The sequence below is a fragment of the Podarcis raffonei genome, chromosome 13 (genome assembly GCF_027172205.1).
Source record: "Podarcis raffonei isolate rPodRaf1 chromosome 13, rPodRaf1.pri, whole genome shotgun sequence".
NCBI lineage: Eukaryota > Metazoa > Chordata > Lepidosauria > Squamata > Lacertidae > Podarcis > Podarcis raffonei.
The window spans coordinates 4,370,391-4,396,077 of record NC_070614.1 but is presented as its reverse complement, the minus strand read 5'-3'; the positions used below and the strand labels follow the sequence as shown (position 1 = coordinate 4,396,077).

Sequence of the window (25,687 nt, the reverse complement as noted above, 5' to 3'; positions counted from 1 at the left end):
TTTTCAATGCAACAATTTATTTCTCAAGATACGCAAACCAAGTTCCTGCTAATTTTTCAGTGTTCTAAGCTTGCTCCCAGGTTTTAAACCACAGCAGATCTAAGAGATAAAAAAAACCACATCATAATTCAGCAAAATTCAATACAAATAGGGCCTCTGGGGGAAAAGTTAATTCAATTTAATCATTTTAATTTACACTGGATATGTAGAAGAGCAATTCTTTCAACCCTACAGGTTAACACATTCACAAAACAGAAGCATTGCTGTTAGAGGAACAGAAAACTTCTGAAGCACTCTGTTATCTGAAATAGAAATAAAAACAAGGCACTATCCATTAACAGCTGTAATATTCCTGATTTTAGTATATGAAACAAGGCATGTTCACACTGAGAAGTTTCTAAGAAAAGGAGTAGCAGAACTGGCTTTGCATTTCGTTTCGTTTTTCACTCTTGAGATTTGTCAGTGACTATCCTGTATGAACAAACTGATCAACTTAAAAAAATAATTATCCATAGGTAACAAAGATGATGTCCCCCCCCCAAAAAAAAAATCTATGGAAGTGAAACACAATGATCACAGGAAATTTAACTGTGGGAATATTTATTATGCCATGGATGAGTTATCATCACTGTCTCTGAGCCCCGGAAATTTGGACATCTCAGAAATTAACTGAATGGAGAAGGGATTCTGAGAAGTGTTTTGAACTAATTCTGTACCACAAACTTTCAAAAATGTTTGCATTTTATTTGAATATTGAAAATATATTAACTAAGAAAATTCTTACAACTACAAAAGCATATTCTTTCTAATAAACTTTGTTTGCCTATTATTATAAAAAACCAACCCTTCATATCCCATTTACTGCCAAATGAGAACTGTGGTTTGTGTGTCTCCAGAAAGAGAATGAAAGTGAAAAATTAAATTACTGTCAGAGGTTCTTATTACCTCTAGTGAGTTATATATTTTGCACATGTGGCAAACACTTTAGCATGCCTTTTAAATTCTCTTCTGATTGGGTGCATGAATTCAAAATCAAAATACAATTGCTTTACAGTTCAACAAGTAAAATTTACCTGCAATAAAAAGCTGTTTCCTCAGATATTTAATCATGCTATTCTGTTTGCCCATGAAGTCAATACTAAAAAAGCATTAATTTTTAAAATATCTGAAGGAAAACTGAAAATATAACTTATAATATAACTTTTCCTGTTGATACCATTACCAATCTTGAGATTAATATGTTTCCCCCCAAAAGCACACCCAAATATAATGATAAAATACCAGCCTTTTTAAAAGTGGGATAATAACTTGATATCTAAGTTGTCCAATGCATCTATTAGGCAGTTAATTTGGCATCTGTTTGTATAATTTAATTTCTATACAGTTTTTTTTAAAAATACAAAATTACTGTAGACCATTAACAAAAAAAGATACTGGGGCATGAAATTGACATTCAAAATGTTTTCTTTTCTTCTTCTTTTTAGCAAAATGACCAATCTTAACTTAATACAGTGCATATAATCTTTTTTTTGTAAAGAACTAAAATATTTAAATATTATTTATGTTACCAAACATGAGCAAAATTTTTAATATCAAAGTGCTAAATTGTACTGCCTTAAAAGTCACTGCAAATAAAACAGTAAGATAAAGTTTACTTGTGGAAGGATGAATTTTATATACAGCTGGTTAATAGAAATGCGCACATATATGTGTGTGTGAACTACCCACACTCAACTGAATCAGTGTGAACGCACTATTTCGTTGATCTGTGTAACGCGGCTCCCAGGAGCGGGCAGTCATTGCAATAAATACAGGCGAAGTTTTACAATATATTATGCATGCAAATATTTATACAAATAAAGACACTATGCAACAAATAGTTTCATATTAATATAGCATCAACAGTATAAACATACAAAATAGGGAGTACATACACGGAATGTTTAAAATGCAGCCCACTAAACCCATTCTAGCATTTACATTCAGACTATTTTTTACAAGACTTGTTCTTCTTCCAAACTGTCTTGTATCCTTACTAATCAATTTGCTAAATTCAGTTCTAAACTGTAGCTATGCATGGCGCTGACCCTTTCGGCTGCTATGCATCGTGACTTACTTCATAAGAATGTGGCCTCATCACAAATTGCTCCTTCCTGCCTTTCCTCCCCCCCCCCCCCCCATATTGGCATGTTAGTAAGTCATGTTACATGGATTCAAAGTTTGGGAAACTTTATCATGGAAGTTAGTGCATGTAAAAACTATGCCCCCCCCTCACTCTTGCTATTTCCATTTACTTTTTATATTAAAATAAATTATAATTAACAAACAAGACTTTAAAAATTGCACTTGACCATGGGAGTTAACAGCCGTTGTCATTTTGCTATATCAGATCGATACGAAACATGAATCAACATTAGAAAAAAAGAGAGAGAATTTTTCATTTGTGCCAGGTTAATGTGCCCTTGGTACAGGAAGTATGCTAAAGGTATAAACTATAAAAGACATACTACCTGCCTGAACAATTTGCCATTGTTACTGTTTTCAAACACTACTATTTTCAAACACACAGCATCTACAATTTTCTGCTCACCACTTAAGATGAGGTGCTATGCAATAGATTTTTTCCTGCTGGGGTAGCATCGTTCAAAAGTGCCATATTAGTGATTAAAAAACAAAAACTGCACTCAACGCTCCCTCTCTCCAGTTTCCTAGCTCCAGACCTGTAGATACATTTTAGGCAGCTTGCAAGGAAATTCATTAGGCGAAGTCCAATGCGCAGGGCTGGAATTGCTTTTTCCGCCGGTTAAATGAGAGCAGCATTGTTAGCATTAAGTTTTCAGTCTTTTTTTTTTGCCTGCTCTGGTAGACAGTTGCCCTTCACGAGGGTAATTTGAACCTCAGAATGGTAAGGTATCCAGAAACAGTTTGTCAATAATGGAAGGAGGCGGCACCAAATCTTCCAATTTCAGGTAAAAGATCCGCTGGAGTCCGAGGGTGCAGAGGGAGCGCAAGTCAGCAAGGACCCCAAGCACTTTGGACTCCACAGGCTCAAAAAGTTGTCCTTTGCTTTGGCAGCTGAAGGCCAAGTGATCTTTAAAGCTGCTCATGATCTTGTTGCATAGTTCATGCACTTTCTTTGGTTCTTTTAAGCCATGTCGTTCTGCAAAGCAACAGGAGAGAACGCAAGTGAGCACCCATGCTTTATGATCAATTTGTCAGCTCCTCTTATACTAAAAGGCTGCTCATTACTAACCACATTACATAGTAACTACAGTACTGAGATGTGAATGTCAGGGTGAGGTGTGGCAGTTAGAGACATGCACTAGTTTGGTTTTAAAACACCACTAATGTCTTTAAAAAATGCCTTCTCCAGTTAAGAGACCAAAATGTTTGTGCGGCCACAGGTGAAGAGAAAGGGACCTAGATGATGTATACATAATTTTAGTGCCATAGTTTCATTGGAGGATTTGATGGCAGAACTGTCACAGAAGGTGTTTTGGAGATCTCCCAGCTTCCCTACCAGTTGTGAATACTCTATAACTATGGCAACCATTATTTATTCAGTGAATTCAAGTGGAGATCAATATCCACTGTGAGCTCCATCAGTGCTAGGCCTGGAATTCCATCAGGAATTCAGACACTCTTCTAAGAAATGAAAAGCACCTCAACCAAGCTTTGCTATTTTGATTATCTTCTACTTTTTGCAGCTTATTTACCTGTAAAAAGGGCCGGAGAGAAAGCAATCTCCAAGCCAGATATTTCAGGGCTGGGAAAAAAAGATTTTATTGCGTTGTGTAAAGTGCTATATTAGAAAACCCCGAATGTTAAGAAAAGCTTTCACTATACTCCACCTTCCACCAAACCTGTGACAAACGGTAGGTGGTAACAGATATGGAAAACATAAGAAGGTCCTTCTAGGCCTTTATAAGGTTTTCCGGAGAAGCTTCCAGGAAGCCCACCAACAGGAGATGTAGCCCTCCCTGACTGTTGCTTTCTCTCTCCTGCTAATTGGTACTCTGTACCATATTGCCTTGGAAGAGAAAGTTGCGCATCGAGGTCCCCCAGGCCATCCCAATAACTCACACTTCACACATCAATTTTTGTTTAAGGTTTTTGGCATGAATTTGGCCACAACTTTATTTAAATACACACACGTGAGTGGTTGCTTAGGCATTGGTTACGACTATCTGTCCTTGCCCCAGGGACAGAACTGACCTCCGGATTCCAGCGAAAGCCAGTGAGGGAAACAGTTTTGGGGAGAAAATGAAGCTGGACATCAGTCCCTCACTTCTCACCCTCATGCTCCTGGTGGCTTGCACAGCCCAAGTCCGATGCCAGGGACAAGGATGAAAAGAATGGCAAGCCCCTGGATTCCTTTAACGGAATTCCCTTTCCGCACCACCATTGGAGGGGTAGGCACTTACCCCTCCACCAACCAATTTGAACCGATGCCTAACCGCCAACCTTACAAGTTGTGACGATTTGCTACGCAGTAGGCAAAAACCAAATGGCAACAGCCAATCAGCCAAATGGACAAAATTCCTACCAGGCCCCTGCACCCAAAGCAGGCGACCCCATGACAGGCATAGCAAGGTCAGAGGACAACGAAGCCCCCCCCCCTTTTCAGGGAGGGTGGGCGGGTGATCCGGTGCACGCAGCCCAAGAGAAGGCCCCAGGCTGCGAGCCCTGCATTGAAGACCTCTGACCCCTCCCACACTTTAGCAACATAACATTCCCCCCAGCAACACTCCTTGCCCAATCACAGCATGTGGCCAATTTGCCCAACAACAGTGGGGTGGCCTTTTTGGCCCCCACCGCAACACGTGCTCTCTATTATGGAGAACACGCTTTACCACGTTTTCTTTTAGAGGGACAGTAAGCCAGTGGCCCATGAGGCTGGCGGTGAGCTGCCAAGAAGTGCTTGTCTGAGAGAGAGAGAGTTCTGAGAGGCTGCATGTCTGATGAAGTGTGTGTGCTGCATGTAAAGTGCATGTGCGCGTCTGCAATGGCCACCCCCACTGCTGGCATGGAAGGGTGGCTGGCAGCCCATGTGGCCTAGCCCTCGGGCCAGAAAAGGACAGCCTCCCTTGCCCTGGGAGTCATTCCAGGGGGAAACTTCAATCCTGTTGCTTCTCCTGGACCCTCTGCAGCTTTTCATACCACAGTAAAGGTAAAGGGACCCCTGACCATTAGGTCCAGTCGTGGCCGACTCTGGGGTTGCGGCGCTCATCTCGCTTTACTGGCCGAGGGAGCCGGCATACAGCTTCCGGGTCATGTGGCCAGCAGGACTAAGCCGCTTCTGGCGAACCAGAGCAGCGCATGGAAACGCCGTTTACCTTCCCGCCGGAGTGGTACCTATTTATCTACTTGCACTTTGAGGTGCTTTTGAACTGCTAGGTTGGCAGGAGCAGGGACCGAGCAACGGGAGCTCACCCCATCGCAGGGATTCAAACTGCCAACCTTCTGATCGGCAAGCCCTAGGCTCTGTGGTTTATTCTTCTGCAAATGGTTTTGGGAACCTAGGGGCTTTGCTTGTTCCTGGAGAGTAAGACCTAGAAGCAGGACCTTGTTCTATATGAAGCCGCAGACAAAATCTCACTTAGAGATTTGGGCAGTGGAGGCATCAAGATTCTGATGCTAGGATTGCTTCCATGCACCCCCAAGGAGACAGTGGAAAGCATGGCTCTCTGCTTCATCTGTTGCAAGGGATACAACAGACTGAAGCTTTATCCATACAAGGTGGACCTGTTAGTTGGCTCATGGTCTGATTTGGGTTAGGAGTCTTGAACACACTCCCCCATGTGCCACGGGAAATGGCCTACCAGTGCCTGCTGGGCAATAAAACTCTTCTGCAGGGAGTGTTGCTGTGTTACGCATTTCTTGCCTGTTGCGCAATTCCAAATGAAAGTGGCAGGATTTGGCCCAAGATCAGTAGAGCTGAAATCCAGGACTTATTCCAACGTATCATTGATTTCACAGGAATTTAGGCAGACTAACTTTGATCAGGACTGAACACAAATCACATTCTTAGCAAGAAAGCCCTTTCTCCAATGAAATATTTACTGCAGCCTATGATTTGCCCCTGACTGAACACAAAGAAGTATCAGTTAACAAATAAATAATGCCAGAAATGGGAAACTTACAGGACTGAGAATCTGTAATGCAATTTTTCGGCAAGTGAAATATCACAGAGAAAATGATCTCATGGAAAACATAGCAGTAAGGGCTTTATGAACTGGAAGAATTCACTATTGCAACTCTTGTCAGTCTAGCCTTTGCAAGCATTTAAGATTGACATGGGACGCGGGTTGCGCTGTGGGTTAAACCACAGAGCCTAGGACTTGCCAATCAGAAGGTCGGCAGTTCGAATCCCTGCAACGGGGTGAGCTCCTGTTGCTCGGTCCCTGCTCCTGCCCACCTAGCAGTTCGAAAGCATGTCAAAGTGCAAGTAGATAAATAGGTACCGCTCTGGCAGGAAGGTAAACGGCGTTTCTGTGCGCTGCTCTGGTTCGCCAGAAGCGGCTTAGTCATGCTGGCCACATGACCCGGAAGCTGTACGCCGGCTCCCTCGGCCAATAAAGCGAGATGAGCACCGCAACCCCAGAGTCGGCCATGACTGGACCTAAAGGTCAGGGGTCCCTTTACCTTTTTAAGAATGACACATCTTTTTAGAATATTGTAAAAGTGGATGGGCACTTACTGAAACACCTTATTATCTCTAAAAAATATTTGCAGAGATTTTTTTTTTCACTCAAGAGATTTTTTAAAATTGAAAGTGCTCTTACCTGTCATCATACTTAGAGCTGATAAGCATGCTAAGGCTGGGATGTCAAGGTTGAGGCTCTGTAAATTTAAGGAAAAGTCTTTAATTGAGTCGAGCCACTCCCCAAATCCACGAAGGCACTGAAGTCTATGAAGCACAAGTCCATTGCAGAAAACAAATTTATCTTCAGCAGTGTCAGATCTTGAATGTAAAAAGACACACGTTATGAACGTTGTTAGAGTGGTATGTGCCGTTGTTAACAGCACATCATTTGCACACTAGTACATGTTTACTTGGAAAGAAGTCTGAAAATGGATTGGCAAGACTGAAGCTTTTGGGCAGGTCTACAAAAACAGCCGATCACATAGTAATCTCATTTCAGATGAGTTGCAGATCCCTGAAGAAACATGCAAGAACCCTTCTCCTGGGCGTCTGATTTTGCGTATGTAGGGAGACATTGTTTGTGTTTTAATGGGAGTCCTTCAGTCATGCTTGCAGTAAATGTCTATGGGACACTTCTATCATGTTTGCACTGAACTTTCCTTTACCCACCTCTCCACAATCAAAGCAACTTTTACAAAGTCATGCCAAGAAAAAAAGAACCACACGCAGAGAAGGGATCAAGAATTCCAATTATCCAGGGGAATCTTTTCTTGACTCATAATTTACTTGGCACGCGAATTAAGCCCTTGACCAAGTAAACAAGTCTGACTGACACATGTCAGCCGAGAGATCCTGTTTATCCCAAAGACAGAGCTCAACTTGCACAGCTATTATAGTTTTAGAAACAACAGAGTTAATGACCTCACAGTTATATTTTAAAATATCAATAAGTCATGACATCTCGACAAAATGAACCTCAGATTTACCTGATGGACATTCTCAATACAAAGAGCTCCAAAAACGCTGATTCTATGAGTAGAGTTTGATCTTCCTTTGGGAGGTCTGTAAATCCTGGGATTTTTGCTGCCCAGACCCTGGATATGTCAATGGAGGCAGTGAGAAGATTATAGAATTGTTGCACATGTTCTGCATCTGTACCTGTAGAAGTCTGCTCAGTGGAACAGTACTAGAATGAAAATTATTTTTGAAAAGAGAAAAGGGGAAATACGTTTTTGAGAAATATCACAGTATTCTTCTTAACCTCTTTTCTGCCAAGCAAAAGCAGATTTTATACAAATTGTCAGGTGTGCTTTGTTTTTATATGTGTAGCTCTGAATGCTTATTCTACACAGACACAGTAAATATGACAATTCATAAGCATCTCAACTCCTAAACCATGCCTCTGGGCTTCCTGACTCTTACATGAGAGTTGTATCAATCAAAAGCATCCTTTAATCAGCCCGCTTTGCTGCCATTACAGTCTCTCTGAAACTAAAATGGTTATAAGAGCTGGCGTGGACTTTATGTATTATTTACTTATATATCTGTATCTCGCCCTTTAGCTGAAAAGGCTCCTGGAGCAGTTGCGGCAGTTCCTGCCCTCCTGCTCACAATCTAAGAAGATACGTGTAAGGAAAAGGGAGTGGGAGGGAGAAGGGGAAAGCAAACTCCAGTTCTTAAAAGTAGAGATTTGGAAAGGCAAGGGAGATCTGGGTTTAACACCCCTGCATGCCCATAAAGCGTACTGGGTGACTCTGGGCTATTGGCTCAAACTAATCTACCCCACAGAATGACTGGTAGTATAGTACTCCAAAAAACTAATCTAGAACATGATTTTTTCCATCAAACACTTGACAGGGCTGGCCCCAAGACATTTTGGCACCTGAGATAAACCACAGAATGGCACTCTCCTCACCCGGGAAGAAAAGGGGAGTGAAGATCTTCATCAAGAAGAGGGGTGGGCGGGTTTGGCTTCCAAGGAGCATGCTGCAGCTGCTGTGGCGCTGCAGTGGGTGATCTGGTCTTTGGAGACCAGATCTGCCGCCCCTGTGGATCCTGCCATCTAAGGCAGTCGCCTCACCTTGCCTCATGGGCAGTCCGGCTCTGCATTCACATTGCTCAAAAGGGCCACCAGACATGCTCTTTTATAACAATGTGAAAGTGATGTTTGAGCAAGTGCGTACTAATGCTAAAATGTTGAGGTGGAAAATGCACATTGTGCGTTACCTGGGTTTTGCTTTGCCTAAAACCCCATCTCAAGTTCTCTTCTCTAAATTGGTAGGATCAATTACTTTGTGGGTTGTGGGAAAGTTTTCCTGATCCCAAATGCAGCAGCCAGTGCCAAGGGGAGCTAGGAGTCCAGGAACGTCAAGGAAAGCCACAGGAGGACCACCCCGACTTAGAAGAATGATGTCACCATTCCCCACATCCCATTTCCTTCAATTGCTTGCAGATCAGTTCCCATCATCTTCCACTATCTCCTAATTCTTCATCTCCACCTTTTAAAAGCATGTTCTACTACAGCTACAGGATATACAGTGGCGTAGCGTGGGGGGTGCAGGGGGGGCCGGCCGCACCGGGCGCAACATCTGGGGGGGCGCGCTCGCACTCGCAGCTCTCTGCCCCTACCTGGCTCACTCACCCTCTCTCACTGCAGTGCTGGCTGTGCGAATCCGATCCGAGCCGCCGGGTTGCCGCCCACTGTGGAGGGGGTGGGTGCCAGGCGTGTGGTGCGGAGAGAGAGCGAGGGACTATCTGGGGGAGGGACAGTGCAGCGGCCGCCCAGCGCAGCGCTGAGCGTGGGAGAGAACCACACCAGCCCAGCCCAGGCAGCAGCAAGAAGAAGCTGGCAGCGGCGGCAGGTTAGGGGTTAGGGGGCGCAAATTACTTGCCTTGCCCCAGGTGCTGACAACCCACGCTACACCACTGAGGATATACAACTGTGACGCCAAAGCTATACTGCGCACCGACAGAGTTGCCAGAGAAGTTAATCTAAAGTGAAATTCAGGGGAAAATCTGGAGGATTCCACTCAGGTGAAAGCTTTGTACGAATGTCAAGGGAAGTTAAAAGAAAACTGGAATGACCTGAAACATTTTTGAAGGGCAGGGCTGCACAACTAATTACTGCCATATTTAGGGGCAAAGGCCTGCTTCAGATTTCTGCTTGACAATATATTTTTGTCTGAAAGTTTAAAAAACAACTTTTCACAAATAATAATTCTTGACAAACATGTTAGCATTCCCATTACATTGCTGTAATTTGAATAAAGTTGTGGCCAAAATTATGCCAAAAACCTTAAACAAAAATTAAGTGTCAATTGTGTTTTTCTTTGGGGAGTGTCTTGGGGACCTCGACGCGCAAATAATATTTCTTGACAAACATGTCAGCATTCCCATTTGATAGATCTACAAACGGGCTTGAATACTTAATCAGAGATGGGGAGCCTGAAGCCCTCCAGAAATCACTGGACTACAACTCCCACAATCCCTGACCAATGACCACCATGGCTGATGCTGATGGGAGTTGGAGTTCTGCTGGACAAGTTGGTTAAGTGGCCTTCATGTTTACATTCCACGGTTAAGCAGGCAATATATAAATGACCTGTAAGTTTGCATGCCAGGATGACAGCTGGATATGTATTGTAATTAGCGAGTGTAAAAAAATTAAGTGGCTGGGGAGGGGGGTGCTACAAAAGAAACATACTGAAATGTATGTATCCTCTTGTGTCTCCAAGAGGGTTGCCAGGTTCTCCCCCAAACATGATGCCTTTTTTTAATTAAAAAAAACTTGCTGGCTATATTTGTTACTAGATGTTGTGCCTCTTTGTACTGAATTTTACTAGCCTGTGACCATAATAAATTGCTTGCCTAAAAATATATATATATTCCAAGCAGAGAAAAGTGATACTTGTTATCAGCACAGCTTCTTTGCAGGTTGAACTTGAAACCTAAATGCATATGCGCAGTGGCAGAGATTAGTGCTGCTGTTACTCTCTTGCCGCATCCTTCCCAGGTCCCATAGCTTCTCTTTGCCTTTCTGCTGCAATTTGCAGAACCTCAGTCCCTGCCCCCTACAGCAGGTGGGGTGGGGGAAGAGGGTGACTAATGAGATCTGGGAAGCAAGGGGTGGGTGGCAAGAACTCAAATGGATTAATGGTAAAAGGTGTGATCTCTGGTTTGCAAGTTGCAACCTGGCAGCCCTGCTAATATCTTTTGTCCTCCCTAACCAATAAAAATAGTGCCACGAGAAAGAAAGAAGCACAACTGAATTCTTGTGAACTAAAGGCAATTTAATGTGGAAACACAGCAAAGTTGTTGTTTTTTGTTTTTAGTCTCCCTAAAGAGGCTTAACAGCGCAGGTCCCCAAAGATTCTGGGGGTTCAGAGGCCCATCCAGCTCCTGCTGTCTACCATGGTGTAAGCCCTTAGGCTGAATGCACCAACCACTCCAGTAAATGGCAGGTGGTGCTTGGAAACTTTAGTGGAGATTGTGTATTGATTGAGAGTATATCTGGTGTAGAAATGTGTTGCAGAAATTTTATTAATTGTATATAAATGGCCCTGGTCCTGTATACCTGAAGGAGCGTCTCCACCCCCATCGTTCAGCCCAGACACTGAGATCCAGCGCCGAGGGCCTTCTGGCAGTTCCCTCATTGTGAGAAGTAAGGTTACAGGAAACCAGACAGAGGGCCTTCTCGGTAGTGGCGCCTGCCCTGTGGAAGCCCTCTCTTCAGATGTGAAGGAAATAAGTAGCTATCCTATCTTTAAAAGACATCTGAAGGCAGCCCTGTTCAGGGAAGTTTTTAATATTTAACACTGTATTGTTTTTAATACTTGATTGGGAGCCGCCCAGAGTGGCTGGGGAAACTCAGCCAGATGGGCAGGGTATAAACAAATTATTATTATTATTATTATTATTATTATTATTATTATTATTATTATTGAAGGAAGGGGAGTTAAAAGGTTGCCAATTGTTTATCAGAGAGAGAGAAACTGATGAAAAAAACAAAAAAACAAATGTGGCCCAAGGTAGCATATTGTCTATTAAGTATGTCGCCAATGTAAACATCAGAAATGTAAACATCAGAAATGTAAATGTAAAACTTCTGAATTTAGTTCCTGCTAAATTGGGATGGTTGTGCCTATCTCATCTGCCACATTACTAATGAAACTTTAAGCTGTCTATATTTGCTTGATTTGATATCCTTAGTAATCCAAAAGTATATTTTAAGTTTGTTGTTTTAAAAGGAAGGAAGGAATCCACTCCCAAAAGGCTGAGTTATGTTAATCATATTTTGTGGTCCTCAGTCACAAGCCTTCTCTCCGGTTCCAGTTCAGTGCAATGCAGTTTGCTGAACACTGTCCTGTGACTGTTGCGGTAAAGGGCAGTATAAAAATACCTAACTAAACAAACCTCCAGCTGGGACTCACTTTTGCTTTTCAAGCCTGACTGTGGGGGTATATATTGCCCAGGGGGCATTTGCAGGATAGAATGAGCAGGTTGAGAAGGAGCTCAGTGTTTCCCTCCTGCCGCTGGTCCCCTGCAAATGCTGTCATTTTGACTCTAGTGTTATGAAGGTAACACAAGGTTTGTTTAGCGCTAGGCAAGCTCTCCTTGTTAATTTATGATCTCTCAGAGTCACTGCATGGGGCAGAATTCTCACTGAACTCAACAAGAGTTTTGTCTGAATAAAAAAATGGTTTAACGATAGATTCTCGTCGCCTTGACACAGCTCATGTCTGAAATGGAGTTGGAACAGTGTAAAAACAGGTGGGAGACCCGAATGAGGCCTGCTGCCCTTGAAAGGGTTTCCTCCTAGTGACTGCTTTTTGAAAGCCAGTTTCTAAATATACTGTTGCTATGGGTTGGGTAAGCTAATACCAGCCCTAAAACATTAGCAGCAAGTCAAAATAAATTCTAACATAACTGTATAGCATCTAAGGATCATCAATTCAAGTTATCTAGGATGACTCTGGCTCAAAATACTGGCTGGTCATGAAACTACTGTTGTGTGTCCACATTGATTCTGCAAAGTATTTAATAAAGATGAACCAGCCCTACGTAAGGCATGTGGAAAAACTGGGCAAACATATTTAGCCAAAAGTTAAGACTAATCAATAGTTAATATTAAATGAATTTTATTTAACAAAATTTTGCTAAGCTGTGCTGACTGCTCAAAGTTTATGTACCCAGGTAAATCTAAAATGCTGATCAGTAATATGATTTTGGAACAAAATATTGCCAATTAAAACATAATCAGCATGTTTACACCCGCTTCTCAACAAGAGTTGCATTCTGCAATAGGGCTCATGAAATCCAACTGAAATCTTAAGTGCTCACTCTCAAACTACTTCTGTGTAAATAGATGTTCCACCAAAAAAATCTCATGCATTGGAACTACACAAAAGCAGCGGATACTAACCATTGTGAGTAAAATACAAAAATATTTTATTCTCCAATCCCCCAAAGTTACTTGGAAGTAGGCCCCACTGATTAAGTTAATTGGGAAACATGTTTAGGTTCTGGGTCCCAATCTCCACCCCCAAGGCAGCTTTAACTATTATTTGTGTACATAACCAACTTTAATGCTCCAGATTGCAAACCATCCCAAATGAAACACGCCAAATGAAAGCATAAAATTATGATAAGATTTATGACTAGGGATTTGTCAAGCGGTGGGCTATCTTTTCATTTTGAGGTGATGGCGTTTCACTTCAGAAACAAAGCATATTCCTGAGGTCAGAGTCTCGCTTTCACTTAAGATACAGGAAGCCCACAACTTACACAGGGGTTAAATTCTGGGCATGGTGCCTAAAGCCAAAATCACATATAGTCAAAACACATTGGATGTGGGTGCGATTGCTAAAGTCTTTTCACCTGGGTGCCACTCGCCCCCTTTCTAATTCTTTTATTTTTATTCTTATTAATTAATTTTTTAAAAATTTGGCCAAGCGCATAAAGCTGAATGCGCACAGGTTAAATGTGCCTAAGTTGCGGGCTTACTGTATGTGGAAATTTTGAAATGGTGGAAGATTGGGTCCACAAGTGCTGGCTGATGTACATGAAAAACCACAGAAAAATTCCAGTCTTTCTTACTCCTTGGTTCTAACCACAGTTACTAATTGGATTTAAGGGGACTTACTTCCAAGTAAAGATACAAATGACTGGACTGAAACACACTTATGATTCACAAATCATTTAAATTTCATGGGGTTCCTTTTGTTACTTTCTACTCTCTGTATTACAGAATCATGCATGAAGCCCTGACCAATTTCAGGAATAAAATGAAACCATTCTGCAGCATTGCTGCAACTACAGACAACTTCTGGCAAAATGCTATACAGTCACAAAGCACCCATTGCTGCGCCGAGAAACCACCCACTTGTTCTACCTGCACCCGGCATTTACTGGTATTTCATACATTAAAACACAACAGTTGATAAAGAATCCTATGTATCAGCTGGCCAAATATATTTGCTAAAAGCCATTGGTCATCAAAAAAGCTAATTCTATATAGAAAAGCACAAAACCTACTCTGGAATAATCAAGCTCTCTGGGTGCGGAATCGGATAACGCTTGCACAAGAGCATTCATCATACTGACTGGAGGAGAAGGTGGCGAGGGCTGAGGAGGCTCTGGCTGCAAAGGGCTCTTTGGTTTGGAAGGCAGTCGGCCTCTTCTCCCTTTCAAACTGTCGGTACGGACAACTGATCAAGAGGAGAGAAAACAAAACACACACACCATCAGTCTTCAGAGGGAAATTCCAACAAGATACACGTGAACATTACACGGCCAGCTTTTTGCCTAATTAATACGAGGGAAATCAAAGCAGACAAGAAAGCTGCCTATTGATCTCCCTTCCTTAAACATGCAGTTTTCAGTTCACAGCAGTTACACAAATGGAGATTATGTAAAACAACAACAACACGTATTGTACCAACAGTCAGTATTCACTAGAGTACTATCCTGTCTATTCTGTAACATTTATAGGGGGCGGAGATTACAGGCATTTTATGAGTCTGGCATGATTTAAATTTGTACATGCTTGATTGTCATGCGTTAACCACAGCACTGCTAAAAACAAATACCTTTGCATTTGTAATTAGCAGTAAAGATACAAGAGATAGGCATATATAAAAATGAAATATAATATTGACAAATACATCTTGTAACTGACTGAAAACATGAACTAGATGGCAATTCTCTTCTCTTGAAGTGTTCAGCTCTGTATTAATGATTTTAGATAAAACAAGACTGTCAACAATTAAACAGTTTTACAGAGCTATTTTTGATACATCTACTTAGAAGTTAGTCCCATTGATTTCAATGAGACTTACTCCCAGTTAAGCGTGCACAGGGCTGCAGCCACACACTTCCTGAGTAAATGCCACTGAACCCAATTGGGCTTACTTCTGAGAAGACAAAGTCCTGCATATTAAGCTTCTTTATTTTACTCCTTTCCCCCAAGGAGCCTGACATGGTGTACATGATTCTCCTCCATTTTATCCTCACAGCAACCCTGAAAGGTAGGCTATGGCGAGAGATTGTGACTGGCCAAGATCGGGGATCTTAATGGTTGGATAGGGAACTACCAGGTCCTAGTCTGACACTCGAACCAGTGGCCCTGACAAATTATTTGCTTTTCAACTGATAAGACACATAATATTCAACCCTCAGTGTAATTATTTTAGATACCGATGGGAGTTAAAAATAGCTTCCACACATCAGTGGAGGAAAGCCAAATATTAAATTGCCATTGCCTTTGGTGGGAACACATGAAAGGGCTTTTTCTGTGGTGGTGCCCCATCTGTGGAACTCTCTGCCCCAAGGGGTTCGGTTATTCTGCCTCTTTATTTGTGGTTCTGCTGACAACTGGTAACTTTTTTTTTAAAGCTTTTGATTCTGTGGATATATTGCCTGTCAGCAACTGTGTCAGTGGCCTTAAAGTTAGCCATGACTAACTTATAAGTCAGTCTACTGATTTCACTGTGTCTTCTTGGAGTATGACTTAAGCACCCTTTGTGCTTCTGCTGCCGTTTTTTAGTTTTGCTCATTTGTATTTTGTTATTGCATTTAAGTCATAAGGTACTCTTAGCCATTCCTTTGTGTGGGGGATGTAGTTTATTTTCTAATCAACAAAACAAATAACATATTTTCTTGGAAATGTCCTTTTACGGGAAAACACAAAAACTAAACATAGCCACATAGCCAACTAATCACATTGATTAAAATGTTACCTAACCATTTCAAATTAGCCCCAACATTAATCTATTAAAACTTCTACTGATAAATCTCTATATTTAATGGATAAAAAGGCTTGCAGCCCTGAAACACTATTATCAATTATGATAGCAAAAAGGATATTATCTGCTTGTTTCGTGTCTATAAAGTACTTAATAATTTTGAGAAAAGGAAAGTGGCATGAATTTGATGAGGGTGGAATGCAATAAGCCCCATTCAGCATAGCAGGGCTTTTTTCTAACTAGGCTATGTATAGGATTGGGCTATTCAAATAGAGGGAGACAGGACTCAATGAAACAAGAACTATGTAAAAAAGCAAGGAGAACAGACTAAATAATTGGTGTGGAAAACCTTCCTTTTAAAAGATCTACTTTCTTGCTCCCATATCTAAAGAACCTCTGAAGAATCCATGTTATTTGGAATAAGAGATCCAACATCTGTTGTAAAGTCATTGTTACGCAACGTGTAAAAACAAAGACATTCACTGTTATTTCTAAAAATCACAATTCCTTTAGGGTCCCTCCTTTTGCACTCAAGCCGTTTTGTAGTCTGATGTGCAGGCTAATAATAGCAAACTCTTACCTTCTTTTACCATGCCGACACTGAGACACTTCTGAAATCGGCAGTATTGACATCTGTTTCGACGGCGCTTATCCACTGGGCAATTTTTATTAGCCAGGCAAACATATTTTGCATTTTTCTGAACTGTCCTCTAGGAAGATACAATGCAAGAAAGAGTGAGCCGGGACCTGACAAGTTGCATTTTAATTACAGTGTGAAAAGTGACAGTGCAATTCACATAATTAAATAAAATTAATTTCCTAACACACTAGCCTCCAGGAAAAACAATTTTATTAGTGTTAGCTACTGACAATGAAAATCGACGGTGGTTCAGAAGCCGCGCTCAGGAGACAGCCAACTCCTAAATGATAAAATCATATCTGAAATTACCAGGTCATCGCATCATACCTTTGGGGAATGTATTATCTGGGCTTTTAATATTCCTCTGAGAACAATTTTTACTTGGTTCATTCCCCTGATTATTACTGACCTTATTAAAATAGAATCAAAATTACCTGAAGATTGATCTCTCTTGCTATCAAGATAACTGGTTTAGATTTATCTCACTACTTCAATTATTAGATATCAAAATAACTGGTTTAATTCATCATTGCCATAAACAAAGAATATATAAAACACAAAGAGAAGCAAATGTACAATATATAAATCTGTAAGTTAAATTATACAAGTATTACTATGGGCTCACAACAAAATTTAAAAAATAGGGGGCATGATTCAACCAAAGTTAGGTACTTTTCAGTCAAATTTATTTGAATGGAAGCGTTAAGCTGAAGTCCTTTCCTCATATATATGGTTTTTTTTAAGGAGTTAACTGTCTATGGTTAAATAATGTTTGCATGGAATTATTTTACTATTTTTTCATTCTTTTATTTCTTGCCTGCCCTTCACTCTAAGATCCCAGGATGCGTTGCAGCATTGAAATACAATATGAATTTTTTTAAAGCAACTTTCAGCCATAAAAGCAAGGTGGGTCATAAAAAACACACAAACCTCAAGTATTAAGATTAAACTTGGGTTTTGTTAAATGTGAGGAAAACAGATACTGTAATGTATTCAGACAGCTAAAGTAAAATGAAAGGGGTTTTTATTTCCTTCTAATAATATTACTTATTACTTTAACCAAGAGCTGAAAAACAGTGAAGCCTGCAATCCTGTCTGGAAGGAAGCCCCACTAGATGCGATAGCACTGACGTCTGAACAAACATATAAAGGATTGCTATGTGCTTGTCTTTATATAACAGCATATTTTTAAAACCTAGTAGGTGACTTTGCTATACTATAACTTGCACATTATATACTGGGTCCCTATAAAGGGACCAAGTTTCAACTGTCTAAGGGAAGATTTCTGTGGTTTAGTGCAGGCCAAAATTAGGGCTTTAACAGCAAAAGCCTGATAAATATGCTGCAAATATATTATCACTAAGTAGTGACCATAATATAAAACATGTTTCCAACAAAGGCAATAAGAAAGCAATCGATCCCTTCAGTTGGTACAGGCTCTAGGAAGTTTGGAGCTCAAGGCATGGCCAATTTCTTTTGGGCATGTCCTACTGAAATGAGCAGGAGATTACACCCGCCTCTTCCTCTCAATGGACATGCGGAAGAGAACTCTCTGGCAACATGTGTCCCTTGACCCCAAGGAGAAACAGGGCAGGCTGACGTTTCAGTATCAAGAGCTAAAGCAACCTTGTACATCCTCAAATACACAACATAGTCTGAAAAACAAGTCAACCAACATATTTATGGAAACATGATATGTGAAACAACTGTGTATAGCACACACAATTTGTTTCATATATATCACATTTATTTAACGTTTTGAGAGCACGTCTCTTCTCGGTCCTATTAGAAAATACAGGTCTGTGTTTTGACCCTGAAACTGAGCCTGAGAGAGGTGGAGTGTTCTCAGCCTAAGGCCTCTTGGCTTAGTGAATTTGAAGAGAAAACTCTTAGATGTATTTGCCTGTTTCCCTACACTGAGGTACAATCCTTTACCCGTTCACTTCACATGCTGAACATGATTTGCAGAACAAGTCAAACAACATACTTTATTATACACGAAACAAAGGTGGTGTATAATAAAATATATAAAATGTATATAATAAACATATAGATATATTTGTATAATGCATTTATGTGAGAGAGTGTATTTTCAATATATATCTGAAATATATATTTCAGATATATTGTCTTAGAAATCACCTGGAACTTAATTTCAAGTCAAGAATAGGATTGCACTGTGAAGGTATTAGGCGCATTCTTCGTGGTTGGCCAGGCTGCTCCATAGGTCACTTTCAGCAGGGCACTGGTGTCAGGCACTGGTGTTAACCTTTAGAGCCCTGAGTGGTTTGGGACCCGAGGACTGTAAGGGCTGCCTAATTCCACGTGTTGTTTCTCTGTCATGCTCCACCTACCACCTGAGGCCTTGCTTCAGATCTCTCCGCACTGGGAGGAAAGACTGGTGTCAGTGAGCTTTCTCTGCTGTTGTGTCCACACTGCTGGGTGAGATTTGGCGGTCCTGTCATTATACCGCTTTAGGTGGTTGGTGAAAAGGCCCCTGGCTTTATAATTAAATAATTTGCTGGCTTAGTTTTGTATTTATTCAATGGCTGTTTTGGAATCATCAAATGCGCTTTTAGTTTTCTGATATTTTGATTCTGTGGTTGACTTTAATTTGGGGATTATTTGAATCTTACTTTCATATTGTTCCATTACTGATTTGTTAGCTATCTTGCATTTCCCCAGAAAAATCAGATAGGGCAATTTTTTTTTTTAATGAACAATGTAAAAGCTTAAGAGCAGACACAATATTCAGCGAAAACTGGTTGCAACCAAGACCCATGGAAAGCAACCAAACTTGTTCCATTGAAATGTGCAGCTTTTAATCCACATCCACTTAGAAGTACCATTGTTTTCAATGGGGCCTCCTCACAAATAAGGCTGCAATCCTTAAACCCTCCTTAACACAATGGGACTTACTTTTACCTAAACACGTACACACAGATCCTGCTCTCCAAACACAACTTGTTCTCAGGAAATTGTCTGCTAGGCGAATATCTGCATAACGAGTCATGACTTCGAATGCATTCCTGACCACAGAATTTTGACTCCAAAATGAGGAAAAGACCTGGGAAACCCCTCTAAATCCTTGCAAGGAAGAGGGGAAAAGTTTTCTTAGTTGTCAAAACTCTCCCCCTCCTCCAACCAGGCTTTCTGGAGAAATGGGTGCCGCAACCCAGAAAAACACAAAAAGGAGACTTGTTTAAGGCTGCTTATCTGTTTACAGCGCCACACACAGGTCTGACTCTTGGAATATCTGAATCTGCACTATGTATAGCGAGGTTTGGGTACTAAATCCTCGTGCTCAGATAAGTGAATTTTTGCACAATGAGCACTGGGATAGCAGGCCCTGCGTGTATTGGATTACACTGCTACTGGCTGAAGGGGAGAGCGGAGGGCTCACATTGGCGGTTCTTACCTTGAAGAAGCCTTTGCAGCCCTCGCATGTCCGTACGCCATAGTGCTGGCAGGCAGCATTGTCCCCGCACACGGCGCAAGTGCCCTCCCCTGACGAAGAGCTTCTGCTGGGTGGGGAGGGAAGACCACTGCTGCTACCGCTGCTCTCCCCCAGAAGACTGGAAGCGGCTGCATTGAGACCCAGCGGCGAGAAGGCTAAGGCGGCTGCTCTCTTGGACAACGGGAGCCCGTACGGGTGGTTTTCCATGGCGGCTTGGCCGGCGGGGGGTCTATCCGATCCCATGGGCAGGCTCAAGGCAGTGGCATCGTAGCACATGTGGGCGCCGGCAGGTGGCGTGTGGGGCGGCGAATGCTTGAAGTGGAAGAGTGGGAAGCGGCCGGGCCCCGTTTTCATGGGGGCAGCGCTCATCAGGTGGCCAGGGGCCATGCAGGTCTGTGCTGGCGGAAGAGGGGGCGGCGGCGGCTCGTCCCAGGGGGCCTGGTGTGGGGGGAACCCGGGGGTGGTGGGCGTGGAGGGCGGGGACTGCTTGAAGTACATGGAGGTGTTCACAGCCATGCCTTCATCAGCAGAGGGAGGCAAGGAAGGGTGGTAGCCATGCATCCGACTGTCTTCCATCTTGACGAGGGGCCTCTGGCTTGCGGAAGAGGAGGGCGAAGAGGACTGCATTTGGTATAAGCAGGAGGGCTTGAGCTCATAATTCCCAGCATAGCCCTCCATAAAAGTACTGAAGCTGGGCAGAGAGGTGGTGGCAGTGGCACTGATCTCAGCCCCGCTCATCTCCATGGTCAGCTTGGTGTAGTCCGGGTTCATGATCTCGGGGTTGTACTCCGAGCCATAGGTGAAGGTCTGAGCTGCATAACTTGAGCCAGGGGGCGAAGGGCTGTACTGGGCCTGCACGCAGGGCATATCTGCAAGGGCAAAGAGGAAAGGGTCCATTAGCAACGGCTGAACTCCCAAGTTTTCTTATCAGTACTTGTTCCTTGTGTTACTTTATTGCAAGTCCAACTAAAACACATTTTCTGCCTTGGAGATGCTTCAAAATGAAACAAACTTTCTACTTGGAAAATACTTCTGTGCGGGGGGGGGGGGCACACGAAAAAGGGACATGCATATGACTAGTGTGCTATCTCTCAGTTCAGTTTCAGGCAATGAAAGATACACAAGTCCAATGGGACTTACTCCAAAGTAACTGGATATAGCGTTGCAGCCTGAAAGGTTTTCCACATAAGGAGTTCCTCACATTTGTGGCAGCCCCTCGAATGAATGTGGGAATTGCACATCCCATAATGTGCAAAAGTTAACACTGGCTTTCAGGCAGCTGGATCAAGTGAGCAGAGTTACTCAGCGTTTTCCAATGATATAACGACAGAATTCAGCTCCCCAACCCCTTGACTGTTTAAATTTCAGTTATTTTTAATATATCAATCAAGAAGCAAAAGAAGAACTAATAGGCTCTGAACAATTAGGTCCTAATACCCAAGCTGGGAGGGGGCAGGGGAGAAATCAAAACATCAAGACATTACAAAAAGAGAGAAAAATGAAAATGTTTGTCAGTGGTATAGAAAGGAAGAACATATACCAGAGATAAATGGTTATTGCTATTGGATCTGCATATTGATATTTTTATAATTTGAAGCTTGTTATTGTGAAGGTAAATCAAACTAGCTTTAACACCAGCAACAATGCTATGATAGCACTGCAAATGCCCATATAAGAATCTGAATAAAATATAATAAATATACCATTTTATTTTGTGTTATTTTCATTGATACTTTAATGAAACTGAAACTGTGAAAAAGATTAAACACATGCAATAAAACATTAAATCATCAAGTTTTAGTATTAGTTTTTGAGGACTAAAAGAGACCCTTTGGTAAAAGAGAAGAACATACTGTATGTTGCATATTTATTATGCATGACAGGAGATTTAGGCTTCTTGTTTATTTCAAAATAAATGTAAAGGAACCAAACAAATCCACAATTCTCATAATGGCCTCCCCCATTTAAATAGCAGCTTCTCCTTCTTAATTTGGAAAACAACTTCTTGCTTTCATTTCAATTTTTCCATTAAAATCCATAAATAAATTTACAATGTAAGTGGTTGGAATCCTACAAAACATACCAGGCTCTGCTTAGCTTTGCAAATGTTCTGGCAGTTTTACTGTTGCCCCACTATAAGGAAAGTTGCCCTATAAACAGTTATTTAAGATTTAACATTCATGTTTATAGTAAAATATGTTTTGCAGATTTTAACTACTGGGATTTGCAAAGAAAGAGAACTCAGGCTGCAACCCTAAACACTTACTAAAGGAGTAAACGCCACTGCAAAAAAAAGAGAGGCTTACTTCCAATAAAAGATGCACCCAGGAGCGTTCTACCTTCTTTCTGACTGAAAACTACTCCAAAGAAAACTCTCGACTTTAAATTGTGTGCTTCGCATCTAATTTTTCTATACAGCATATATTAGAGGAGGCTCAGAGACCTCTCTCCAAGTTTCCTTTCCTTTCTTTTGGAAAACGCCCTCTTTCACCAGAAGCCCCTGAGCAACATCCATGCCTTGGGCAGGAAAGCCCCCTTCGCCCGCCCCGCGGCCCCCGTTCCGGGAGAGAGGCGCTTTCCCGGAGAAAGCAAAGGTCGCCGCTTGACATTTGGGCGCGCGGAGGAGCCGCGCTGGAAAGGGGAAGCGGGCTCCGGGGAGCAGTGGCGTAGCGTGGGGGGTGCAGGGGGGGCCGGCCGCACCGGGCGCAACATCTGGGGGTTAGGGTTAGGGGGCGCAAATCCACGGATTAGGGGGCGCAAATTACTTGCCTTGCCCCGGGTGCTGACAACCCACGCTACGCCACTGCCGGGGAGGCCCCGGCCGGGCTGGGCGCCCTTACCTGGACGGTGACTTGCTGGCCGAATGGTGCGGACAGCGGGCTGGGCGGCTGGCGGGGGCGGCGCTGGCTGGTCGGCCTCGGGCTGGCGGGGGCTCCCCGGAGAGGGCTCTTCCGACCTGGACTCTGCAAGACGGAGACAAGGGGGTCGGCGGGGGCAGCGGGCAGGATCCCGGGGCCGGAGGAAGGGGTCTGGGGAGAGGCGGGCGCCTGCCGTCCAGGCAAGTCCGGGGAGCCCTCGAGGGGGACATCCAGTCCGCAGCGTCGGCCACCCCCGTCTCTACCCGATGCGCTTTTATTCACGCGAAATGCCAGCTCGAAACCTGCCGCAAGGCTCCCCTGATCTTGCAGCCCAGGCTGCTCTGGACGGCGCCACACCCGACCCAATTTCTGGCCTCGGGTGTCGGAAAGTCCAGGGTCCGAGTGCGCCCCTGCCGCCCCTCGAGGGGACTCGGCATGGGAGGGGGGCGTGTGTCCAGACAGGGGCTTCCCCGACGCCTGGCCCTCCCGCGCCAGGGGCCAAAGCAAAGCGCCCCGGAGCGCCACCACCGCCGCGGGGCGAAGGCGAGAGGGGCGCAACCTTTGCTCTGGTCTCCTCGAGGAGGGGCGCCCTTCTAGGGCGGCATCGTGCCCTCGGGGATGCCCATGCGCGGGCACTAAGCGGCCTCCCTGCTGCGGCCGGAGAAGGTCCATTCTGCCCCAACAACCCCGTCGAGGGGGCGGAGGGCTCTCTTCCCCACAAGAGCCGCGCTTGGCTCCCCTTCCGCTGGGCGCGCAGGCACCAACTTTCAACCAAGTTCAAACTGAGCTCCGCGCAGCCGGGCACACAGCTCTTCCCGCTGGCGCCCGGAGGAGTCACACCGGACCCCCTGAACCGCCCCCGGCCGCCTTGGGGTGGGAGCAGCCGGGCCCGGGCCAGCCCGATCCCAGCGCCAGAAGCTCCCCCGACCCAGGGGCATCTCGCTTCCACCTTCTCAGCACCAGAGACGCCTTAGGGGACCCACCCAGCTCCTTGGCTCAGGCTGCCCAGCTGAGGATCAGGGCTGGAGGGGCCGGCTGGGCTGCCCCGGCTCGACGTCTCAAAGTCCCGCGCCCCCTGGAGACTCTCGTCTCTCAAGCCCGCGGCGCCCCTACTTTCCTCCCAAGGACGCGAAGTACCGGCGTCCCCCAAGCACCCTGGACCATCGTGCCCCCAGCCCGCCCCCCCCCGGGTTCCTAAGTGGGCAAGGGACGGGCTGGCACCCTTGGCAAGCTAAACAGGCGAGGGGGCTGCCAGGCCCCTTCGCTCTTTCCCGGTAAGCCAGAGGTCTGGCCAGGGAGAAGGATGGGCCGGCAAGGAGAAAGCAAACTTCGCAAGGAGGAAGCGAAGAAAACCCCGCGAGTTTGCTGAGCCCCCGCCCTCCCACCAAATGACTGTCCGGCGGCGTCTCAAAGGACTTGAACGCGGCAGGAGAACCAGGAGCCGGTCCGCCAAGAGCGCTACATCCAAGCGGCAGCCCTCCGGCGCGCCTTTTGAAAAGCGAAGCGACTCCAGTCCCACCTGTGGAAAGCCTTCCTCCGGAGTCCCCGATGGGGGGCTGCTGGCGGGTCCTCTGCCGGGACACTCCTCCAAAAAACCACCATCCTCCTTACTTTCAATTAGACACTGTCCCTTAGAAAAGCCCCTTCTTCGCCCGGCATCCGCCTCCCGCCCCCAGCAGCGTCCCTCCCGCCTCGCCCCGCTCTTCCCCGAAGAGGTTGGGCATCGCCGCGCCCCGGACGAGGTGGCACTGCAGGGGCGCAGAGGCCGGGCGAAGACCCCCGCCTCCGCCCCGGGGCAAGTCCGCCTCGCCCCCAGAGAGCCCGGGCCGACGCCCCGCCGCCGCGCGGGACCCGCCCAACAACCTGCTTCCGATGGGCCGTCTCGAGCAAGGGGCACGTGCAGGATGCCCTCGAGGGCGGATCTCGACCCGGGACGAGAAAGGCTCTCTCCGCTTCACTTCAGAAGCTGGCCTGCTTCCCCACCATCGCAGAGCCCCCGCCAAACCGGCCGGGTTCCAAGGCGGGACCCGCGGAGCCGAGCCGAGAAGGGAGCGACCCACTTCCTCGCCGGCCGAAAAGGGCCGCCGCTCCCCGCGCGCAACTCCAGCCTGCCTCTTTCGGCGCCCCGAGCAGGCGCCTCTCCCCGCGCGCCTCCTGCCCGCCCCCCGCCGGGAAGCTCCGCTGCCCCGGAGCAGGACAGGTCGCCGCCCTCCGGCCCGCCCGCGCCCCCCGCGCGCCATCCCCATGACAACGCCAAGCAGCCGGCGGCGGCGGGAGCGGCGGGCGCCCCGCGGAGCGAGAAGCGAAGCCCCCAAACTTTGCGCAAGTGCCGGGGCCGGCCGGCCGGGGCGCCGCGCCTCGCCTACGTACTGGGGCGCTGTGGCGGTTCCGTCTTTACATGCAGTTTGTCCCGCGCCTGGTTCCCCGAGAAGCCGCGGCAGGTGGGCGCTGTGGTGAGGCGCGGCGGGCGGGCAGGGAGCCGGCGGCTCGGGCGAAGCGGCAGTCCGGGGGGGATGCGCCGCCCCGAGGCATGGGGCGCGGGCCAGGCGGCGGAGCGAGGCGCCTCGGGCTCGGAAAGGCCGGCGGGGCGAGCCGCTCCCAGCCCGTCCGCGTCGGTCGGCGGCGAAGGCGGCTCCGGCTCCGGCTCGGGCTCCGCAGCGCGCGCGCCACCTCTCCCTCTCGCCGCTCTCCCTGCGCGCCGCGCGTCATTTATGCGAGAGGAGCCCTAGCGGCCTCTTCATACAGCGGCTGGAATGCGAGACGTCAATCGTGACGCCATGGGAGCCTGACGCGCCTGACCCCCGCCCCCCGCCCCTCCCGCGCGGCGTGGGGACGCGCACACAC

The 25,687-nt window shown here is 45.4% G+C and overlaps 1 protein-coding gene across 5 annotated transcripts; it reads right to left on the bottom strand.

The window, feature by feature from the left end:
- On the bottom strand, positions 1-25,344 carry NR4A3 (nuclear receptor subfamily 4 group A member 3). Of its 5 annotated transcripts, none has more exons than XM_053361738.1 (8): positions 25,214-25,338; positions 22,826-22,948; positions 19,947-20,854; positions 16,469-16,598; positions 14,180-14,352; positions 7,633-7,832; positions 6,786-6,964; positions 164-3,160 (listed from the first exon to the last, which is right to left on the bottom strand). In XM_053361738.1, exons 3-8 carry the CDS (start codon positions 20,850-20,852, stop codon positions 2,898-2,900), a joined length of 1,851 nt encoding a protein of 616 aa, XP_053217713.1. In that variant the 5' UTR covers positions 20,853-20,854; positions 22,826-22,948; positions 25,214-25,338; the 3' UTR covers positions 164-2,897. The 5 variants fall into 5 exon arrangements, 4 of the variants coding, with proteins under 4 accessions (XP_053217713.1, XP_053217714.1, XP_053217712.1 ...); XM_053361740.1 differs by having other exon boundaries at positions 3,057-3,160; positions 6,786-6,843; positions 25,214-25,344; XR_008327281.1 differs by lacking the exons at positions 22,826-22,948; positions 25,214-25,338 and adding an exon at positions 1-99 and having other exon boundaries at positions 2,591-3,160; positions 19,947-20,882.
- Positions 25,345-25,687: the final 343 nt, after the last annotated feature.